The sequence below is a fragment of the Lepidothrix coronata genome, unplaced genomic scaffold (genome assembly GCF_001604755.1).
Source record: "Lepidothrix coronata isolate B3197 unplaced genomic scaffold, Lepidothrix_coronata-1.0 Scaffold165, whole genome shotgun sequence".
NCBI classification, from domain to species: Eukaryota; Metazoa; Chordata; class Aves; order Passeriformes; family Pipridae; genus Lepidothrix; species Lepidothrix coronata.
The window spans coordinates 701,335-722,986 of NW_016690345.1; the positions used below are offsets into that span (position 1 = coordinate 701,335).

General features: G+C 51.8%; 1 protein-coding gene across 16 annotated transcripts in view; it reads right to left on the reverse strand.

Annotated features, from left to right (window-relative positions):
- Positions 1-544: 544 nt before the first annotated feature.
- Positions 545-21,652, reverse strand: part of PCBP3 (poly(rC) binding protein 3) — a 57,429-nt gene continuing 36,321 nt past the window's right edge. For 7 of the 16 annotated variants that reach the window (XM_017829539.1, XM_017829542.1, XM_017829552.1 and 4 more), the window contains 6 exons: positions 20,331-20,372; positions 16,076-16,154; positions 15,347-15,406; positions 12,080-12,132; positions 9,477-9,646; positions 545-920 (listed from right to left, as the gene is read on the reverse strand). In XM_017829539.1, the coding sequence (XP_017685028.1) occupies positions 875-920; positions 9,477-9,646; positions 12,080-12,132; positions 15,347-15,406; positions 16,076-16,154; positions 20,331-20,372 (450 nt within the window). In that variant the 3' untranslated portion in view covers positions 545-874. Of the gene's footprint in view, positions 921-6,814; positions 7,756-9,476; positions 9,647-12,079; positions 12,133-15,346; positions 15,407-16,075; positions 16,155-20,330; positions 20,373-21,652 lie in introns of those variants that run through there. The other 9 variants (XM_017829553.1, XM_017829547.1, XM_017829554.1 and 6 more) reach the window with 6 other exon arrangements.

Here is a 21,652-nt window from a genome sequence, read left to right on the forward strand (position 1 = left end):
GTCTGCTCCAAGGGCCAGGGCTGGTGCATGGCGGCCTGGTGGGGCCGGTTTGAGAGCTGCCATTGTGTGGGGCTGGACGGGCAGCCCAGACCCATCCCAAATGGTGGCAGCCCCTGACATGGGCTGCTCCCATCCGGGGGCCCGGCAGTGACTCACGCTGGCTATAAACACGTCTCCCGATGGATAATGAATCCTGGTCGTCACCGCCTTTTGGGAAAGCTCTGGATTCTCTTTGCAGTGCTCCCTCCCGTTCTGCTCCCCCTCCCCTCCTGGCAGCTTCGCTCCCATGTGGGATCATTTCCTGATGCTGAGTGGAGCCAGGGCTCTGAGGCCCATTTTCCAAACCATGGTTTGCTTCATGGTCTGTGTGGGCTGAGTTTCCCTGTTAACCATTCTGGGGGTACTGAGGCTTTTGTGCTACTGGGGCACCGCCTAGTATCCCACCACCCTCTCCATGGATGCCCCACTGCCCAAACCATGGCTCCCCAGCCTCGCCCCACTCACCATGGAGGGCACTTCAAACAACAAAAGCTTTATTGCAATGACACAAATAAGCCACGAGATACATTGCAAAGCAGCAGGGGTGCGAAGGGTGATAACGAAGCGCAGAGAGGGGCGATGGGAAGCGCTGGCTCGCAGAAGTGGGTACTGCTGCACACTGGCTGCAAGCTGCTGTCCCCCTGAGACCTGCTGCTCGAGCCCCCCAGTCCCACCGCTGCCCCAGCAGGGTCTAGGCAGCCATGGGCAGGGGGGTTCAGGCAGCTGGCCTGAAGGGTGCCACGGAGGAGTTGGAGAAGCTCACGGGAAGCCGGCAGCGTCTTCAGAGGGGGCTCAAGCATCAGCCACTGGCACCACGTCAGCTGCGGCGCTCCGGTCAGGCGGTGAAGGTGTTCCTCCCGTGGGGATCAGGGTCTGCAGAGCTGGAGGGCAAGTAAGGGAGATGGTCAGGGCTCAGCCAAGGCTCCAACACCGGTGCCTCCTGGCCCCTTAGTCTATATGAACATGGAGCAACTCTCCAGCATGACGCTGAAATCACCCACACCCCAAAAGTCAAGCTGGAGGAGCTGTGCCCACACTGAGCTCTGCTACACTACAACAAACCTCCTTTTTTTCCCATGGGTGCTTGCACCCAAACACATCCAACATGAGCTGGGCTGCCACATGAGCCCAGGTGGTTGCCTGGTGTGCTGTGTGTTTGCCTTGTGGGCTGTCACTGGGTGCTGAGTGACTTTTTGGGAATTTCAGAGGAGCCATCTAAACATTCTGAGGCTGTTCCTCGGCTGAGGATAGTCCCTGCCTGCTTCTCTGTGCCCTACAAACCCATGACTGTGGGGATGGTGACCAAGAGAGCTGGTGCTGCTGGCCTCCATCAGCAAGTTTTAGGGTGATGAGCAAGGGCATCACAGGGCATCCAAGGATGATAGGCAGCTGAGGGAGGAACACTGGGAAAGGGCACACACCCCTGCACATCTGCCTGGTGCTGCACGGCACCATCCTGTGCCTCTGGAAATCACCATGTTTCAGCCCAAAATATGCAGATGGGAGATCTACTCATGGCAAGAAAATAAATTTTAGCTATGCAACTGAAAATTTGTTTTAAACATGGAGATTGTGGTTTCCCTGGGTGTTGGGTATGCATCCCTAACTGGATTTTTATGGACAGTTCCTCTGCAGCTCTCCTGTAAGACATTCAGGAGCATGGCTGCGTGCTTAGCAGAATGCAGCAGCATCCCTTGGGAAAACCATATCACCAGCTGCAGCAGAGGCCTCAGGCTACATCATTGCTACATCCATGTCTTCCCACCAAAAAAAACACCCCACACCACTAATTGAGTGCTTTTGGGTGAGCACATCATGTCTTGCTCCCCTTTGAACTGGGAAATCCTGTTGGATATCCGTTGTGGTTTGATCCCAAGCTATGCATGCAACCCTGAATTCCAGAGTGATGCTGCTCCATCCTTCCATCCTGCTCTCCCCATGCTGCCGGCTGGCTGTGGTGGCCCATCACCACCATGCCCACACTTCACAGCACATCTCACTCCTCCACTGTGCCCCTGCTTCCATGGAGCATCCTGCACCACCAAATCTCATCTGATGCATCAAAACCTGGAGAAGCTCCAGAGCCAAGCGTCACTCATCGCCTTTTAGATCCAGATGCAAATGCTCTTAGACACAGGCTTTCTCTAGGAATAAATAGTGACAGTGCCTGCAGGGAACCAGGACACAGTGCTCCAAGCGTGCTTCAAATATTCAAGTCCTCATGCACATCACAGACTTCTCTTTTGGGATCAAAGCAGTTCCTTCTAGAAATAGCACGCGTGTTTTGAATCAGCCACAGGCTGTGGTTCAGTGAGGCGCTCAGACGTGAAGCCTCTTCCTGCTGCTCCATCATGTTCTCCATCTTCCGGCTGGTTTTATTCCCCACGTGTGGAGCGGGCATGAGCATCATTTCTGGGAAGAGACATCCCTGCGGTTAAACTGCCTAAACACAAGTGTGGGAATACAGAGCCAGTCTGGCTTTGCACTTGGCTGGATTTAGTGTGGGGGATGCTTTCTGAGTGATCTGGAGTCTCATCTTCCTCTTTGCAGGACAACTGCGCTGAGGCAGAGTGGGATTGCACATCTGGAGTGGAAGGAGTTGCACATCTGGTACATTCAGTACTTCCTAAAAGTCACTGCCACGTTACCCTTTGGACAGGGGCCTAAGGCTCGCTGCCCAGCACAGCAGATTAAGATCTGCAGCTGCATTCTTTTTGAAGGGAAAGCAAAAATATCCCCCTCAGCAGAGTCCCAGCTCCCTGTGATATCCAACATGGGAGCAGGGGAATTGCACTGAGACCTTGACCTTTCTGCAAGTCATTCCACCAGCTGCAGCCGCTCCTGCTGCCAGCCAAGACACAGAGCATCCTGCCTGCGAGTGCTGGCCTCCCCGGAGACCACAAGGGGTGGAAACCCTCGGGACCTCTCCAGCAAAACCTTGTCCCTCTGCCAGACTGAATGGCCTTGGGCCACCGTAAGGTGGTGGCCTGTGCCACCGACCTTGTCCCTTGGCACAGCCGGTATATCCCAAGAGTGTGGGGACACCCATGGCCAAGGAGATGCCTATCATGTGTCCTTGCCCATATGGGCTGAGGCGGCTCAAGGAAGGTCCCAGCACTGATGGGACCCTTCCCGCAGTGGCACACGGTGCCAGCCACACGCTCGGTGGATGTCACTGCTCGTCACCAGTGTGGGGGGAGGACACACACAAAACCCCACTCCCTTTCCAGCAGCGTGGGATGTCTTCTGCACGCAGATGGATCAGCAGCTGGAAGCAGTGGACATCCCAGTGCTTCCCACATCCCGGCTGGAGCAGGAGGCGTGCAAAAACTGGTCAATGGGGACACCTAGCGACCAGCCGGGGGGGCACCAGAGCTGGGGACAGGGATACCTCCCAGGGGCTGGGGGCTGCAGCCAGGCAGGGCTAGGAGAGATGCCTTCCATCCCTGTGGCCAAGGAGAAAATGAGACTAAGCATTCATCCCTGCCACAGCACACAGTGATCCCCCAGAAACCCTACCTCTGCCGGCACCGGAGAGGGGAAATTACCCTTGCTAATGGACCATAAGCTTGGAATTAGCATAATTAAAAGTGACTAGCATGGATACATAACAAACCCCTGAAAAGCAGCTCAAAAAGAGTTTGAAATTTAAAGAGTCTCCCTGGTGAAAGTCACTTTCCCTTAGGGGAAACAGTCTATTTTTTTCAACCTTATTATGTACTACATTTGCAAATACAGTCTAGGGGGAAAAAATAGCATGTAACAATACTCCAAACAATTTTGGGAGCACAACAAGGATATGTGGGGGCAGTGGAGACCTTCAGCTGAGGGCAAAGGGCTGAGCACAGACCTCAGCTGGCCCCTCTCTGATGGAGACCCCCACACTCTGGGGGCATTGGATCAATACTTTCCAGTCAAAGTCACAATTTCCCACAAAATAACTCATTCCCAAAGAGTTTGACTGAGCTGGTTGCTTCCAGAAATGTTGAATTATTCTGGCCGGATAAAATGCATTGTTTTGGGAGAGAAAAACAATGTATTAAAGTTGATTAACTGGGATGTTCACCTTGTATGGAATATTCAGTACAATATTAGAAATTTTTCCCAGTGGCATGGCTGTGTATGCATCACTGGAGCAGTTTTAAGTTCATCCAAAATGGAAACCCAAGACCTATCGCAAATCAAAGCAAAACATTGAGGCTCCTTCCAAAGAAAGCAGCAAATCTCCTTTTGAGCCATCCTGAAGAAATCAAAGCCGAACTTGATACATTTCTTGTGATTTCATTGTTATCCTCCTTATCATCAACATGATCCCAGGAGATGTTGCAGTGGTTCCAACACCTCTTTCTCCAAACCATGCTCAAGCCCAGATGATGATGGATAAGCTGATTAAAGAAAAATTGCGAAGTCAAAGGGCATGCCAGCAGGAGGGATGCTTTGGATTGTCCTGTGCAGGGCCAGGATGATCCTTGTGGATCCTTTCCAACTCAGGATATTCCATGATTCTATGACTGTGCAGTTCTCCTGAGGTGACTGCTACTGCTTGGTCCGCCCTTTGTCCCCCGTGGCCATATCTACCATTCCCTGGAGCACTTCCCTGAGCACAGGTCCTTGCTGCAGCACAAGCCTTGACACGACGTCGTGGATACTGGCCTGATGCCAGAGCAATGCTTATATCCAACCTCCTCTCCTTCACCATCGATTCCTGTGGTGGCTTTTCCACAATCTTGCTGGGTGATGGATGCATAGCAGTGAGCTGGAATGGGGATGGCACCTGGAGGTGGATGTTATCCGTGGGTTTGCTGGCGTGGTGTAAAGGAATTGCTGCTGACTGCTCCCCCTTCCAGTAGCCTCTGAGCTCGGCTGCATCTGGCAGACCCAATCTGGCATTTGCTATTTTGGGCAGCACTGTCTCAGTAGAGGTGGGGAATAGCACGGGGAGCACAGCGCACACAGAGCAAAGGAATTCAGGGCAGATGTGATCCGCAGAAACCGCCAATTCCCGGGCAAAGCCATTTCCACCTTCATTATCATCAGGATGCGGTTGTGCTCCCAGATGCACAAACCCCACAACCGTGTTGGCTTGTGATGGATTTCTCGGCCTTGGTCAACATGGTGCTGCTGCAGCTGCTGTTCCTCCATCACCTGGAAGGTCTTCTTGTGCTCTGGCTTGTCCTGCAGCCCCATGGAGGAGCTGACAATGGCAGGTTGGGCTGGCTCTCTCCATGCACCGTCCCCCTCCGAGGAGGCATCACCCTATGCCACTGGCTGCCATGCAGGGTAGTGGCAGTGGGGATGTGCAGCTTTTGCCAGGCTCACCCGCCAGGGCACCGGGGTGGCTCTGGCACACTGCTGGGTGGTTATTTTCATGCTGGGTCTCACACGTGGATATCTCATTCCTTCAATGGGAAAAATACTTGGTCTAAAGGAGAGTGACGAAAAGGAGAAGATGAGGAGTGCCAGTTGCCCACAACTGACTCACCACCTTGGGAGGTGGTTCTGTGCTTGTGCTGGCCAGTCAGCAACCTGGGGGAGGAACCATTTGGTGCCTGACTCCCTCCATCTTCAGCATCAGCACAAATACAAGGGGGAGATGATGTCAGCAGAGGCTACTGGCTCCACCTGAGCCCACAGCAGCACTGCCCAAAGCATCTGCACTTCTTCAGATGAGGAATCAGGGGATGGTCTTTAGCATGTCTGCTGCTGGACCACCCAAAAGGCACAGCTGAACCCAAAGTGTCAAGAAGAGCAGAGCAAGGGGTTGGGGATGGGCAGCAAAGCATCTTATGGAGGATCTGGGAGTACCTGTAACCACAGAGGCTTGGAATGCTCCAGAGAGCTGAGCATGCACGGGTTTTAGGACACCTGGGCTGAACAAATGGCTGATGCTCAGCAGCAGGGGCTGGCAGCCACCTTCACCTTCCAGGGCTGTGCTCTCATCCCTGCTAGCTCCCTGCTGGAGCCCATAACCCCCTGCCCATCTTTGGCTCCACTGATGAGGTGGCATCACCCGGAGTCCCTGACGTAGCCCTGTGTGAGTGCTGAGCAGTCAGCGCTGAAGACAGGAGGAGAAGTGATCCAGCATCCCAGCAGGAGAAAGGTGGGAAGCTGCCAGCGGTTCCTGCCAGCACTGAGGGTGGAAGAGAGGGAAAGGCCATGAAGTCTTGGGGCTCACCTGGAAAAACAATATATTTCCCATGTGGTACAGTGCAAAAATGTACAGTGCGGCTGCTTCAGCTGTCTGGGGACATGGTGTATCATGATCCCCTCATTTGCAGTCTGAAAAAAGGGACAGTCAGGAATTAACAGGCAGAAAACATATTTGTTTTCCTATTTGAGAGGTAGGAGAGAGAATAAAAGCCTGGAAGCAGAAGGCAGGACTGGGCATAGAGGGTCTTGGGGAAGGGTGTGGGGCACAGACATGGCAGATCCGTCCAGACAAGGAGGCAGTGAGAGATGTTGGTTGTTGTACCATAACTTTTAAATTAATCTTAAGGAAAACCAAAAGATTATGCAAGCCAAATACTCTCCCTTTGAAAAAAGACAGAAAGCATGGAATCACTCGGGAAGTGCATCACTCCTGGGGACTTTCTCTAAACAAAATAAAATAAAAAATTACGATGGTGATGGTAATAATAATAATAGTAATGAAGAACTATTGTATACAACCCCCACCTTCCCTCCAAGCAGCTAAAAAGGTGTGGGAGGATGCAGAGGGAAGGATGGGACTGGAGTTGGTGGGGCGACCCAGGAGAAGAACAGTCGGAGCCCATTGGTACCAGAGCTGCACAGACATTTATTGAACACAAACAACGACAAACACAGCCAGCTCACAGAGCTTCCTGAGCTATCGTCCAAAGGTTTTGCCCATGGGGATTGCCAAAAGAGTGCTTTCAAAGGCCCCTGGGGGTGTGAATCCCACACAGCTGAGTTTTTCCCACTTCCAGTTGCTCGTTAGTTAAAAAAAAAAGGAGCATTTGTGTATGTGTGTGTGTGTGTGATTCCCTTAATTTAATATGAAAAAGGGCTTGTCTGGACCATGCCATGTTCAAAGAGAGAAGCCTGGGGGTGAACCTGTGGTTCCCACGAGCGTTCCGCTTCCCAAATAACACAGGGTGAAAACTACACCCGTACCCTGAGGGCAGGGATGTGAGGTGGCAAAGGTGAGCCAGGACAAGCAAGAGGGAGCACCAAAGGAAGAAGGGTGAGAAAAGTAACTCATCTGAAGCACGCACAACTCTGGTTGGCATCACATATGTCCATAGGCTACAGAAAGTACCGCCAATGTCAACTCAAACGTGTAAGTAACTACGCTAGACTGACACTAGAGACCCCGTCATCTCCGGAAGTCTCACCAGTGAGAAAAAAAACACCCCTCTCCCCCCTCCCTCATCCCCAAAAAGCAGATGAAGTATTAACACCGTACGCTGAAAACAAGGACCATAACCAAAGAGTTTGGGAGCAGCCTTGGGAGCACAGCAAGGAGCTTGTAAAGAACCGTTCCAGTGTGTGCATATGCGCATGTGTGTTTATATATATATATATATATTCATTAGTAAAGAAAAGAGTATCTGTGGAGGCAAAGGGAAGACGGTAAATGTACAGGCAGTACAGGCTGGGTGGAGTGCCGGTGGCTGGAGAGGGTCAGGTGGTGCGGAGTGGAGGATGGTGGGTGGAAATTAGAGTGCGCCCATTCCAGTGACCTCAGACGTCAGCCTAGAATAGACAGGGGCAGAGAGAGGGGTGGGGGGGAGACAAAAAACAAGCGCTTAATCACTGGAGCAGAAAAGAAAACGAAGACCCTGTGGGGCAGTGCTCCTCCTCTTGCCTACGCCCTGCTTAGACGGGGTGGGCAGAGCATCTCTGGGTGGCTTGGGGTCCTCCGTGGAGGGCACGGGGGGGCTGGAGCATAGAGTCAGTGTAATGGCTGGCTGCCACTCCTCACAGCTGCCAGGTAGTGCCCGTTACCATCACCGTGTTGTAGCAGAGATGTCACCCACCAGAGGCAGGAGACAACTCAGTGCACGGCTTCTCTTCTAGAAGCGTCTCTCCCACGGGGGACAGGCAGCTGTGCCATCTCCCCCTGCTGCTTCATTTTGCTCTGGTTTTGGAAACTGTGGGAGAGGCTGAGCCCCATCCTGCCCCCCGTCAGGTCATCTCTGCAGAGGTGGCAGCTCAGCCAGCCCTTCCCAGCAACGAAGAGCCGCTTGGTTTTCTTTTCTTTCTCTCACTTGTCTCAGGAGGTGGAGGGGGGATTGGCAAGGAGCTGGGATTGGAAAGCCACTCAGCCATGCCCGTGGGGGGCTGGCCCCATCCCTCACCTAAGGAGGTGGAGAGGTGCCATGGGCATGGGCAGCGGGACAGCAGGGCGGGATGGGATGATGGGGGTCTATTGCGGGTCGGGGCTGAGGTGGGTTGGGTGCAAGGAGGAGAAAGCACATACAGACCTCACCGGTACTCCCAGCCCACACCCCAACAAATGTCAGAGTCGCCGCCAACAGCCCCCCGTCCTCGGGACCCTGCCAGCAGCCTCCTGCAGCTGCACACATCCGATGCGTTGGCACAGCATCAATCCTGCCCGTAGCAGAGGACACACAGAGGTGGACAGGCTTGCTTGTGTGGCTGTGCCAGGTGGGTGCAAAGCCAGTAAAAGGTCCTGTATCCCTTTAAACTCTCTATCCATGAGTCCATACACACAGGCAAACAGGTCTGAGTGAACACCCTGGAGACAGTTCACTGCCAGCACAGAGCTAGTCCCCAACTTGTCTCTCCAGCTACACCTCCCCTGCATGCTCCCCTCTCAGTCCCTTGCCGGACCCCTGGTCCCCCTCAGCATGGGCTGCATCTCCCCCTAGCCTGTGGCAGTTTTGGGAACCCTTGGCCACTGTGAAGTCCTGCTGCGCCAAGCTTTTCATGATGAAAAGGAAGCAATCAGGCCGTTCCCATGTCTTGCGCTTATTGGACTGATTACTTTCACTGGATGGAGGAAAGCCTTTGGGAGGTCTGGAAGCACGTGGAAGAGGCAGTAAGCGACGCTGGGATCCCAGCAAGCAGGTCCCAAGTGATGCCTCCCTGCCACCGTCTCAGCTCCATCCCTGTCCCCGTCTCCTGCCTCATCCACAGAGAAAGACGGCGGTGATTTTGCCCTACCCGTGAGCAAAATCCAGGAGCGAGGGTGGCAGGCGGGCAGGTCACCGGCACAACCCGCCAGCGGTGAAGCAGCTCCCAGTCCCCAGCCAAAGCGCCGGCTGGAGGGAGATGTCCCGCTGGTGACGTCTGGTCTCCACTCAGAACTCTCAGCAAGACACCAACTGTCCCAGCCAGCCTTGGGAAGCCCCTCCTGGCCCATGGTGCCGGGAGCGAGGGCTGCTCCCACCAGGCCAGCAGGATGGGATTGGCCGTGGCAGAAGGTGGCGGAGGTCTGCGGGGGGTCTCACCTGGCGTTGATGAGGTACTGCGCAAGGCTGATGTTTGCAGGGGTTCCTGTGATGGTAATTTGGCGCTCCGATGACCCTTCCGTGGCGTTGGCGATTTTAATCTGCGCTCCCGACATCTGCCGAATTTCATTGATTTTGGTCCCTTGGCGTCCGATTATGCAGCCTATTAGCTAGGAAAAAAAGCACGGAGGGAACGTCTGAGAAGCGGCAGCTCTGACCGTCGCCAGCGGGATGCGTGCACAACTGCACGGCCCTGGGACGCGTGTGACCTTAGTGCTCATGAAAACAGGAGAGGGACAGCCCGGGGGTGAATCCCACCTGCACACGAGCATAGTCCTCCCAGGACTCATCCAGCAGCCTGCCCTGCTCTGCTCCTTGTGGGGGCAAAACCTCCAGTATCCACACATCATGCCCAGCATCTCAGAGGGCTTCAAGGAGGGCTCATTTCAGTAATAATAATTTCTGTGGTCTAATAAATGGTCAGTGTTTTGCAAGTTACTTATCCTTTTGCCAGTTACAGCAAACCCAAATGTGGTTTGGACATGTTACTAGAAGGAAACAAGCCCTCTGCCTTCGCTGGGGTCAGCCCAACCTCAGGAGCCCCCTCCCACATTCCTTCTACCCCACTGGGATGCCCTCGGTGCCTCCGTTACCCCCTCTAGCTCTTTCAGTGCAATCCAATGGCTCACTGGCATGCTCAGGAGAGCACCATGTGGCTGTGGCACCCGCAGAAGAGGTGACTCCTACTTAAAAACACATCCTTCACGCTCTTGTGAAAAAATCAGAGCCAGATGGAGGTTTGAATATCCGCAAATGTCCATTCCTTGAATTTCCTCAATGGACCTCGATGGCTTGAATTTCCTCAGTGGTCTTTGTTTTCGCTCATTTGTGCACCACATGGTGGTTCCCTCAAACTTGATCTCTGAAGCTTGGTGACACATAGCAAGATATCCATATTGGCCAACACAGGCATGAGGTGTTTCTGCATCCCCTTTTGGACATCTGAGCTCTTTTCTAAGGTTGCGCCTGGGCATTTTATAAGTGGGATGTTCATCTTGGCAGCTGCTGGATTTCTGCCATGGCAGAAGTGGAGACGACTACTCCTCCAAATGTTCACTGCAGCACAACTTAAACTGCAGCACAACTCCAAGCTATACCACTAAAACACACCAGGAGACCCTTAAAGAAAATCAAACCTGTCCTCAGCTTCCTGAGAAGGTGGCAGTGTTTAAAAGCCTTCAAAACAACAGGAGGAAGAGGTAGGGAGGAATTTTTCAAGATGCAGGTGATGACATTTAATGCTGCTCAGGTCTGCTGAGCAGAGCATTCACTCTGGCGAGTGAATGCTCTGAGTGCTCCTGGGTTCTGGGAGGTCCCCTGGCATCCCTTCCTCCCCTTTTGCAAGGGGTCTCTTGATATTTGTGAAGATTGCTACGGTCCTCCAGGCTCCACAGACACGGCTGTTGGAACCTCTGGAGCACTTGCAGAGCTCCCTGCAGTCTCCTGGAGAGGGGTCCTTGCTGGATGGACAGATGCAGACTGGTGATTAATCTCCCACAGACTCCTCTGGAGATTTGCTCCATGGTGGTTGGCCCTGGGGTAAAGCATCTCTGAGGGTTTCAGGTGGCAGATGCTCAGAAGCTGTTGCACTGCCACGTCTCTTGGGCGGAAGGAGGTCCTGGCAGAGGTGCCAGGCAGCTGCAGCCGGGCTTGCTGCCTTCCCTCGTGCTGCTGGGTGTTGGTGAACAGCAGGAAGAGGTAGCTGCCAGACCCCATCCAGAGACTCCTGATGAGGACGGGCTGAAGGTGCTTGCTGGTGATGGAGATGGGGACAGAGGCTGGCTGTCATCCCCCTGCTTGCCCTTCTCCTGATTTGAGCGCAGATTGGTTCTTAATCCATAGAAACCGGTGGGCCAGTCCAGAAGCAAGTGAGACACATGAATCCAGGGACTGGCTGTGTTGTGCTCTCCATCCCACCTCCTTCCACTGGAGCATCCCCAAGCACCCTGCCCAGCATGACTCCAGCCTTGTCCCACCAAATATCCCAGTCCAACACCCACAACGCCTCCATCTGTTAAGACTCCAAAGCTGCTTGTCACCAGCACTAAGATGAGACACACCGTCCTTCACACACGTGTGGCACTTTGTGGCATGAGAAATGTTATTTACTTACCTCCTCTTCACTACCCCCCCCAGCCCACTCACTACCCTTGAGCTGAAACATCATCTCAGACGTGCCAGTGCCTGATTAAGCAATTAAGAGTTTAATCAGGGCTGGCATGGGAGCTCTCTCCCTTTCCCAGTGCTGTCAACTGGGCATGTTTCATGAGCACTGAGTTCACTTGGAAAGGGAAATAGAGCATTAAGGATTGTACCTAGGGAAGCTACCGATGGGGTAAAGTCAAGTGGGCACTTTATGCTGCAGGTTGATCCCCAACGGACTGCACATGGATAAGGGAACATGGTGAAGGGGCACCTCTAAATATATTTAACAAAGCCATATGGCTGCAGCTTATACTTATATATATACACACACATATACATATATGTGTCTACACACACACACACACAGACATGCCAAGGAAGCACTTGGATCTACTTACATCATTGGGAATGGTGAGTTCATGAGTACTGGCCGGGGGACTGGCATCCAAACCTGGGCATATGCAAGGAGACATGGTTATTATAGCTTGCAGAGGCAGCACGATGGAGCTCCACTGCTTTCCCACAACAGTCAACACTGCAAAGGCTGCGTCCTGCTCCGGGGTGGGAGGGGAAGGGGATCACACACTCTGGGACAAGGAGGGGGAAGATGGTTGCTACCTGACTCTGCTGGAGCTGGGTGTCACCTTCCCTGCATCCCTTGAGCTGCCCTATGAGTGCCTCGCTTCCCACCCTTCATCCTCCCACTGGGAATGGCTTCAGAGGAGGGTGCAAGGTTCCAGCATCACCAAAGAGAGGTGGGAAAAACATCTTTCCACACAGCAGCAGAGAGCATGCTGGCTAGGACACCCACCAGCCCAGCAGGAATGCTGTCCATGCACCCTCCAGCCCTCTCTGGATGCAGCAGCATTGAGCTGCTTTGGTATGACAGCAGCTTGGTGTCCCAAAACCGGTTTCCCCAGGGAATCCGGCAGCACTGGCACAAGTCCTTTGCAAGTTAAAGCCCCACAGACTCACCCTAAATTTAAGCCAGACTGCTAAGACATGCAACCTAGCTGGACCCAGGACCAGCTGTCCCTCTTATTCCCAAGGGAAAGCAAGATAAACAGTATGGAGATTCAGATCCTGCTTCCCTACAAAATTACGCGTCGAAGAGCAAAGGCAGAGGCGTGCTTCCTCCCAGCCTCTCCTGGATCAGGGAGAGCTCTCTCCTCCATGGTGGGAATGGCTGGAGCCAGCAGGATACCCTGTGTGTGCAGCTCCAGAGGTAAGAGGACACCATGCCATAGTGCTCCTAGGCCAGGTCAAAGCCTGCCTCTCCCATGATTTTCCATATTAAATCACCTCAGTGCCAAAGTAGGGATGTCCTATGACAAATCTGCAAGAAAGCAGCTGTCTGGTGGCTGATGGGAATTCGTAGTAACTGGAAAAAAAACCCCTTATCCTTATGATATAGACCACTGATAAAGGATTTTTAGAGCACAGGAGACTGCCAGGTCTGTATCTGTGGAAAGGGGAGTAAGTAGGTGCAGAATAAAGAGAATAAGGAGACTGGAAATGCAGGGCTGCTGCAAAAGAAGACAGCAGCAGCTCCAAATTCCTCACATATTTCCATCGAGGGCCGCAGCACTGAGGAAGAGGAGCTCCAGGTAACTTGGATGTGCTCATGCATGATGTTAGGCTGTTAGGAAGTGAGGGTGGGGAGGCCCTGGCACAAGTTGTCTACAAAAGCTGTGGCTGCCCCATCCCTGGAAGTGTTCAAGGCCAGGCTGGACTGGGCTTGGAGCAACCTGGGCTAGTGGGGGTTGGCAGGAGGTTGGAATGAGATGGGCTTTAAGGTTCCTTCCAACCCAAACAATTCCATGATTCTACGAGTCTGAGTCCTGCGCTCTCCTGAATGCAGCTTCCCAGACGCACCTCCCTTGCAGGAGGTCTCCTCACCACATTTTTCACTTGGGAGCACGGAGAGGAGAGGATATGTTAGAACTGGGGATGCAAATCCTCGGCTAGGCAGCCCTCTGCTGTCCTTCACCCCTGCCAGGGGTACTAATGCCAAACCCTGCACAAAACAGATCCTGCCCAGCTCTTACACCACAGGCAACGCTCAATGCTGACTTTACAGCACACATTTCACCAGCCCTGGACGGTCTTGCACACTGAGCTTCCTCACAGTTCAGGCAAGGTGGACTGCACCTAACACAGACATGCCCCTCAGAGGAGGGTGTCCCAGCCTCTCAGTCATGCATTACAAGGCTCAGCTAGCTCAGTAGCAGTCTGGGTATGGCAGAAAATGTCTTCTAAAGGGAGCAGAGCACTGGGGATGGGCTCAGAGCAGCACTGAGGCATCCAGGGTTCTTTGGGAATACGAGCTAAGCTCCTCAGACTCACAGGTGGCATCTCCTGTCCCATGCTCAGATGCCATGGGTGCTGCTGAAAGCCCTTGGGACACAAGGTGCCATGGTACTGCACCATCCCTGCATCACAGAGCCATCAAGGAATGGCTTCCCCATTACCTGGAGACTGGTTTATTTTAGCACTCCAGATTCTCCCTCTCTGATATGCACAAGCAGTCTCTGAGGCTGTAATGAAGGTGTCAGGGCAGGATTAGTGCCTTGGGTGACTGCAAAGGGCAAAGAGGACATGCAAAAAACATGGCTGCGCAGGTCAGCATCATGAAATCTCTACTTTTACAGTCTTGTGGGGTCTATCTACTTGGCATATGTTTGCTTTCATAGTTAGGTGACATCCCCAAACTTCTGAGGCATGCATGGGATGGCTGTGTGCCCCAGGCATGCCCAGGGAGGTCTGGCTCATACTGCCTGTGAACCTCCAGGTCTCAGGATAACTCCTCTAAGCAACGGCAGGTAAGAAAAGACAAATCCATTCCGCACATACGGATGAATGTGGGACATCTGCCGTCAAAATTTCTCCAAGGCTGCAGCCATGCTCTGGCTCCTCAGGGTCCTGTCCCACTAAAATTGCAACTCACCCTGAATGGCTTGGAGATGGCTAAAGCTGCATGTCATTGCTGTTCCCACCGGCATTTTTCTGCTGTTTCTGAGCAAAGTTTAGGCAAAATTAAATGAAGGAATAAGGGTGATGACTCTGATATCCTCCTGTTACGCAGATGGCATTGAGGGAGAACTCATTGCGGATGAGGGGTAGTGGAGGGGCAGCACCGACCTCTGCTCTCTGATGACCAGTGACAGGACCTGAGGGAACGGCTGGAGCTGTGTCAGAGGAGGTTTAGGCTGGATATTGGGAAAAGGTTCTTCCCCCAGAGAGTGGTCAGGCACTGGAACAGGCTCCCCAGGGCAGTGGTCATGGCTCCAAACCTGACAGAGCTCAAGAAGTGTTTAGACAACACTTTCAGGCACATAGTGGGATTCTTGGGGTTGTCCTGCACAGGGCCAGGAGTTGGACTCGATGATCCTTGTGGGTCCCTCCAACTCAGGATGTTCTGTGATTCTATGGCAGTTATACACAAATATCACAAAACCAGGCAATAAAGTCCAGGCACTTTTCTTTTGACATGCTGTACAAAGAAGAACAGTGCTGCCTGGCCTCTCCCTGCCCACCAAGAAAACCTGCTGTCTTCTCCACAAATACCATGATTCCTCTCAGAGCACAACAATGGCATGGTCCTATAACGGAATATATATATTTCAACCAAAGCCTGCTTATTTCCCTCTAGCTTTGTGTTTTACCTGATGACTGGCCCATCAGATTTTGAGCTTCTTCGGAGGAATGTAAGGGCAGCTTTTCTCCTGAAGAGCAAAGAAGAAACAGGTTTAATGCTTTTGCCTTCAAGGAGATAAGCAATGTCACTTCATCTAGGAAGCTCAAAATATGATGAACATATTGTCAGAAAAGGCATTTCCAACCGGTACTTTAAGTATCTCCATCCCCTGTGCTCTATCTGCTTCCCAGGTCACTGTGAACATGCCAGCCTTGAGGACAAGGCTCAGGGCTGGCTGTGCTCCTGTCAATGCGGCCTCCTACAGCCACGACTCCTTCCCATTGCGGGAGTGCCATCCTGCCTGGCTCGGCACCGCTCCCCACACACACTGAGGCAGCATCCCCGGCCGGCACCGAGCCACTCCCCCCGGGAAAGCGGGGATGTCCCACCGGGGTCTGGATCAGCGTGTGGCAGGGGATGCTGCCTCCTCCTCCATGAAGGGAAGGACCCTAATGGTGGTCATCACTTCTGCTGGGAAAGCCAGCAAAGCTGAGAGTGAGTCCAGGCATGCATGGCAAAGGGCTGAGAGCTCGCCCTTGAGGACCCCCAAAATATCCATCTCTAGTTAGCCTTTCCCCGTGGACATTGCAACTTTTTACTTGCCCTGCTCATTTCCATTAAATAGCATGAGTTTAGAAAGAGAGAGAAACTCTACAGGTAAGAGAAGGATATCTTGAAAGGGCGTGTGGGTACGTACCAGGGAAAGCGGGGGTGGTCTGTCCAAGGGGAGTAAAGGGGGTTTGCTGCATAGCCAACTGGTGGAGCTTGGTCAACTGCTGAGGGGTAGGAGGGACATTAGAGCTAAGAAGGTTATTGTCATAGAGTACAAGAAGTCACACCGAAAAGCAAGAACAAAATTATAATGGAAGGGGGGAAAAAAAAAAGGAAAACAAACAAAAATTAATGAAAAAAAACCAACCAAAAACCAAAGCAGGAAGCCATGGTGAGACATGGCAAAAACATTAGCAGAAGGACTTGGCCTGCGTATAGTGCAATAAAGTCCAAATCTTTGGCAGAAGTGCTTGGTCAGGGTCTGAAGTACGATACCAGAAAGAAGCCCATTCTTAGTTTCAGCTCCTCCGCCTTGGCACAGGGCCAGCTGGTGGGCATCACAACCAGCACCCAGAGACCCTCTTTGTGTCACCAGAGCCGCACTGTCACCGCTTGTCCCCACAGCACATGTTCTTGTGCTGTGCCTCCGATGGTAAGTGCCTCTGGGAGATGGATAAACTGCGTTTCTAAACGTCAGCTCATTAGGAACATGGGGAATTATGGGCTTCAGCCACAACCAGTAGGTATTTCAGATCCTTGTATCCCTTGTTGTGCTGGATAAGTTTTGGTGCCCGGTCGGGAAGTGGTTGCATAGAGAGGTGTTTGTTTGGAATACATTTTGTGCTCGGTTTCACTGCTCCAAATCAAAAAAAAAATACCAACAAAAAAACCAAAAAACCAACCAAAAAAAGAATAAAAGAAAAAAAAAAAAACAAACCAAACTGGGCTGAAGTCTGGCAGGGAGCAGGAGGGAGGCTCTTTATCACCTTCCACTTTTCACAGGTGCTGGGGGGTTGCCAGCATCACATCATCCCCCCAACTCAAACCACTTGTTGTGCCCATTATCACTGGCAATGGAGAGGCAGGAGTTATAATTTCAAGGTTTTGGGGGTCAACAAGGCTCAAACTCCTCCTTGCTCCTGCAGCATGGCTGGGGACAGAGGGTGGGGAGGTCTGGCTGGCAGCAGTGAGGGGGAAATGCTGGGAAGAGCTGACTCGAGAGACTGCACACACTGGGGGGAGGCTGGAGGGAGGCAGTGGGAAGGGGTGAAACACCTGCAAATGCTCAGAGAGGTACCCAGGGGATCTCTGTTCTCTCTGCAGAGGCATGAAGACTTCCAGCCTCCACCAGCTCAAGTGAAAGGTCTCACGACTCCACGAAAAGAGGTGCCTGCACAACCCTCCCCGTGCTTCTTTTGGCTTTACTTGGCTTATTTTAGCCAAAAGTGTGATATGGTGGGTTCCTGCCAAAACACAGCTGTCTCCAGATAGGACTGAGCGCACCACTGCTCCTGCAGTGAGCGGGGACATCAGCATCCACTGCTTTTTAACTTCAGAACTATCCTGTTTCCTAGAGGTGCACCCTGATTCTGGAATTCCTCATGACACCTGGTCCCTGGACACTGGCGGGACTCTGAATGAAACCTCTTTGCCCTTTGGGCTTCAACCATGCCCTGGTGCAGGGGTCCGGCTTTGCCCAGTGGGGGAAACATCAAAATCCTTTCTAGTACTGATCTAGTAGACTTTTCAGACATAGTTTGGATAGTGATATTTAGCCAGCTTCCATAATCAGAACAATAAATAAGCCTGTGAGAGGAGAACATGGCTGCGCCCAGGTGTCACAGTGAAAGCTGCTATGTCCATCTCTTCCAGCTCATCTTCCATGGTCAAGGGAGGGGATTCTTCTCCTCTATTCTGGTGAGACTGTACCTGGGGTGCTGGATCCAGCTCTGGGGTCCCCAGCACAGCAAGGACATGGATCTGTTGGAGTGAGTCCACAGGAGGCCACGGATTTGCTCTGAGGGCTGGAGCCTCTCTGCTCTGGAGACAGGCTGGGAGAGCTGGGGGTGTTCAGCCTGGAGAAGAAAAGGCTTCAGGGAGAACTTAGAGCCTCCTCCAGTGCCTAAAGGGGCTCCAAGAGAGCTGGAGAGGGACTTGGGACAAGGGCCTGGAGTGACAGGACAAGGCAGAATGGCTTCCCACTGACAGAGGGCAGGGTTAGACAGGATATTATTTCAGAAGGAATTCTTCCCTGTGAGAGTGGTGAGGCCCTGGCACAGGTTGCCCAGAGAAGCTGTGGCTGCCTCATCGCTGGAAGTCTTCAAGGCCACATTGGACAGGACCTGCAGCAATCTGGTCTAGTGAAAGGTGTCCCTGCCCATGGCAGGGGGTTGGAATGAGATGAGTTTTAAGGGCCCTTCCAACCCAAACCCTTCTGTGACTCTAGGATCCCACAAGTTTTGGGAAGGCAGGCAGCTACACTTCACATCCCAAACTGCCTACAAGTACTCAGGCAATGTTGAAGCTCTTCATGAGCCAAAGCTGCCTCTGTCCTGAGGGTTTTTTTCCAGGGGAGAAAATCAAGGCAGGAACATGCATTTGGCATTCAAAATTCTTCCTGCTTTGCCAGGGGCACCCACTAAACACAGACACCTAGAATGTGTTTAAAATGCCCTAAAATCCCATTCAAGACTGGATTCTGCACTGAGCATTGTTTAAAATGACCAATCACTGTGAGAGCACTATAAGAGTAAGGAGGGAGTGCATGGCCCCTGTACCAACAATTCTTCCCAGGTCTCAGTAAATCTGCCGGGAGTGGGGCAGAGCTCAGCCAGCAAATATATTAAATGTATTTTAATCCTGACAATCAGAGGAATATAGTAAGAAGGAAAAGACTTAAGTTGTCAGCACTACTTGCAAAGAAAAACTGGGATAAACACTATATTGACCTACCCTAAATACGCAGGTTATTTCTTGCTTCTGGAGCAAAAGCAAACAGTACATAACTAAGAATATTTCTTATCAACCATCACAGCAGGCTATTCAGAGTACACACATACTGGTGTCACATGGAAAGCCAAAGCCTGGATTCCACTAATTCCAGTGAAATCACTTCTCCTAAGACGAAAACCCAGCCTACAGCTCCTAAAGGTTCCCATGTGGAGAGGGCATTCATGATATCAACCAGCCTTGCCACCTTCTCAGGTATGGAAAAAGCAATTCTGTGATTTAATACCCAATGCACCCATTGGAAAGAGGAACACCGAGCTACATCATACCCTTCCCATGGCTGGGATGGCTGGAGAAGGCTTTCCACCCATCACCACATCCCCAGCCCCACTGCAGACCCCTGACTCACAGCAAGAAGGACCCCTGCAATGGAACTGGACAGGTATTTTATCCCCTCGAAAGCACATTTAGAAAGTCCCAGCATTTTCCAAGAGCTGTGACCACCCCAGAAGCCAAGCAGCTGCCTGATGCTGGCAAGGAGCTGCTGGCATCACAGTGCTTCACTGCTTTCCATATAGAAATCCTTTAAACAGACTCATTTTCTAATTCTGTTGGTGATTTCAGGCGCAGACAGTCCAGCTGATGATCCCTACATGTCCCCCCGCAAACGTGTTGCGTCCCCCTGACCTGCCACAGGACTGGGAGCCCAAGGGATCTGAGTATCAGCAAACCCCAAGTCAGAGTGGTGCCTGCCCCTGCACCAAGGAGCCTGAGATGGAGGGGGGACTGTCCCCACAATGTCCCTGCCCCGGGTGACAGCTGCCGAAACCCACTGAGACAGCCATCAAACCCAGGGTGACCACATCAGTCTGGGGTCCTGCTCCTGTGGGGAGGCACAGAGCCCTCAGCAAGGTGAGATGCAGCACCCTCTCCATCTCTCTGGGAGATGCAGAGGCTCCCAATTTCTGGGAGGCACCCCCACCCTTCCCCTCCCTGAAAGGCATGTCCCCCTGTCCTGGCCTCAAGTATGAACCTCCTGGAGCTCTGGCTTCTCCCCACTCCACCAAGGCACTCAGCAACTAAATACACCCTTGGCTTACCAACATTTTAACGACAAGGGGGAAATAGAGGGGAAATAATTATTTTTTCCTTTTTTTTTTTTGCTTGTTTTGATCATTTTGAGGCACAAAATGCATAGAGTATGGTTTTTCTCAAAATGAAGGGATAGCACTGAACAACGGAAACAATTTAGCATCAGGCCAAGTCCTCAGAAGTAATAAAGTTTAGTGCTAAGAGGTTAAAAGGCTACTTGAGGTATTACAGATACTACAAACGGCCAGTTACTTTGAAAATATGTTATTAATATTATTGGCTAATATTAATATTATGTGAATTAACAGTAGCATGCAGGTGACAGAAAAGGGTATAAGAAAAATTAGGGTAAAACTCACATCCGGGTGTGGAATAGCGTATTGTCCCTGAATTGTATAGGCCTGCAAAGGAAAAAAAAAGATGTTACTAGGGCTGGTAGGACATGGTGAGAGAACTCCATCCCTCTGCCAGGACCCCCTCTGCCACATTAGATTCCCCAGGGCAGCAAATCCTTGGGTGAGGAGGGAGATATACACCCCTGATGCCACCCGGCACAATTCTGAGCTACCTGACTTCAAGGGCTTGGGCTCACTCTGGCTTTTTCAAAAGGAAATAAGCAGCTCTTTAAAGGTGCCAGTATTGCATGGAGCAGGAATCTCAGGTTGTGACTGGTCTTTAACGTACAAAAAATAAGGATTAGTGGCAGTGGGGTTGGAACTGGACGATCTTTAATGTCCCTTCCAACCCAAACCATTCTGTGATTCAATGATAACCAGAATTAACTGCGTGGCAGGTGCACAGTGACATCACCGCTGCCCTTCACACTTCAGTGTGATCCTAGAAAGCAAGCCAGTGACATGAGCCTCTCCATATTTTCAGGTGCACAACTCCCAGTGGATGCCTAATATCCACCCAGTATGTTCCAGTGCTCTGCTGGGGCATTGGAAAGGCATTGAGGTGAGGGCTCAGGGCTAGGCTGCCTGCACTGCGATGCCTTTCACCAGCCATAATTGATAAATCCATGCAGATATCTGCCAGGCAAGTGGCTTTGTGTGTTTTTCCCATCCTTTGTAGCAATCCTTTCTCCGCTTTTTTTTGGAAATAACCCAAAAATAAGCACAGATCTGGGTGAAGAGCCAGATACTAGAGAGCCCAATATTTAGGACTTAACCAGCTAGCAAAACATATCTCACTGGTTGACACATTATTCAGATGGTTCTGAAAGAAATGACAAAAGAAATGGACAACACTTTGAAAAGGGAGAGTAAAGACTGCCAAGAAAAAAAGAAAAAAAAAACAACCTTGGAACCTCCTGCAAATTTGCCACATTCTTTGCAAATAGCAAAGTGCCTTGTGTGAGGAAAACCCCCAAAATCATGAAGGAGGAAAACAGAAGTGGCTGTCCCAGTGCCCACTGACATCTTGGCATGATGGGGATATGGCAGAGGCTTCACCGAGGAGTTGCCTGTCCTGGTGGTGCAATTTGGTCATTGTTTTTTGAATAGAAAAATTGAGTGAAAAAAGGTAATTAAGGGCAGGAAGATGTCTTGGACAGATGCAACTCAACTCTGATGTTGCCCATGGATGATGGGGCTGGTCCCTTTGGCAGCTGCCATCAGCTGCTGCATCCCTCAGCCTGCTGAGCTCCTGAAGGCTTATCCCACCCCAAGCACCTGTCACC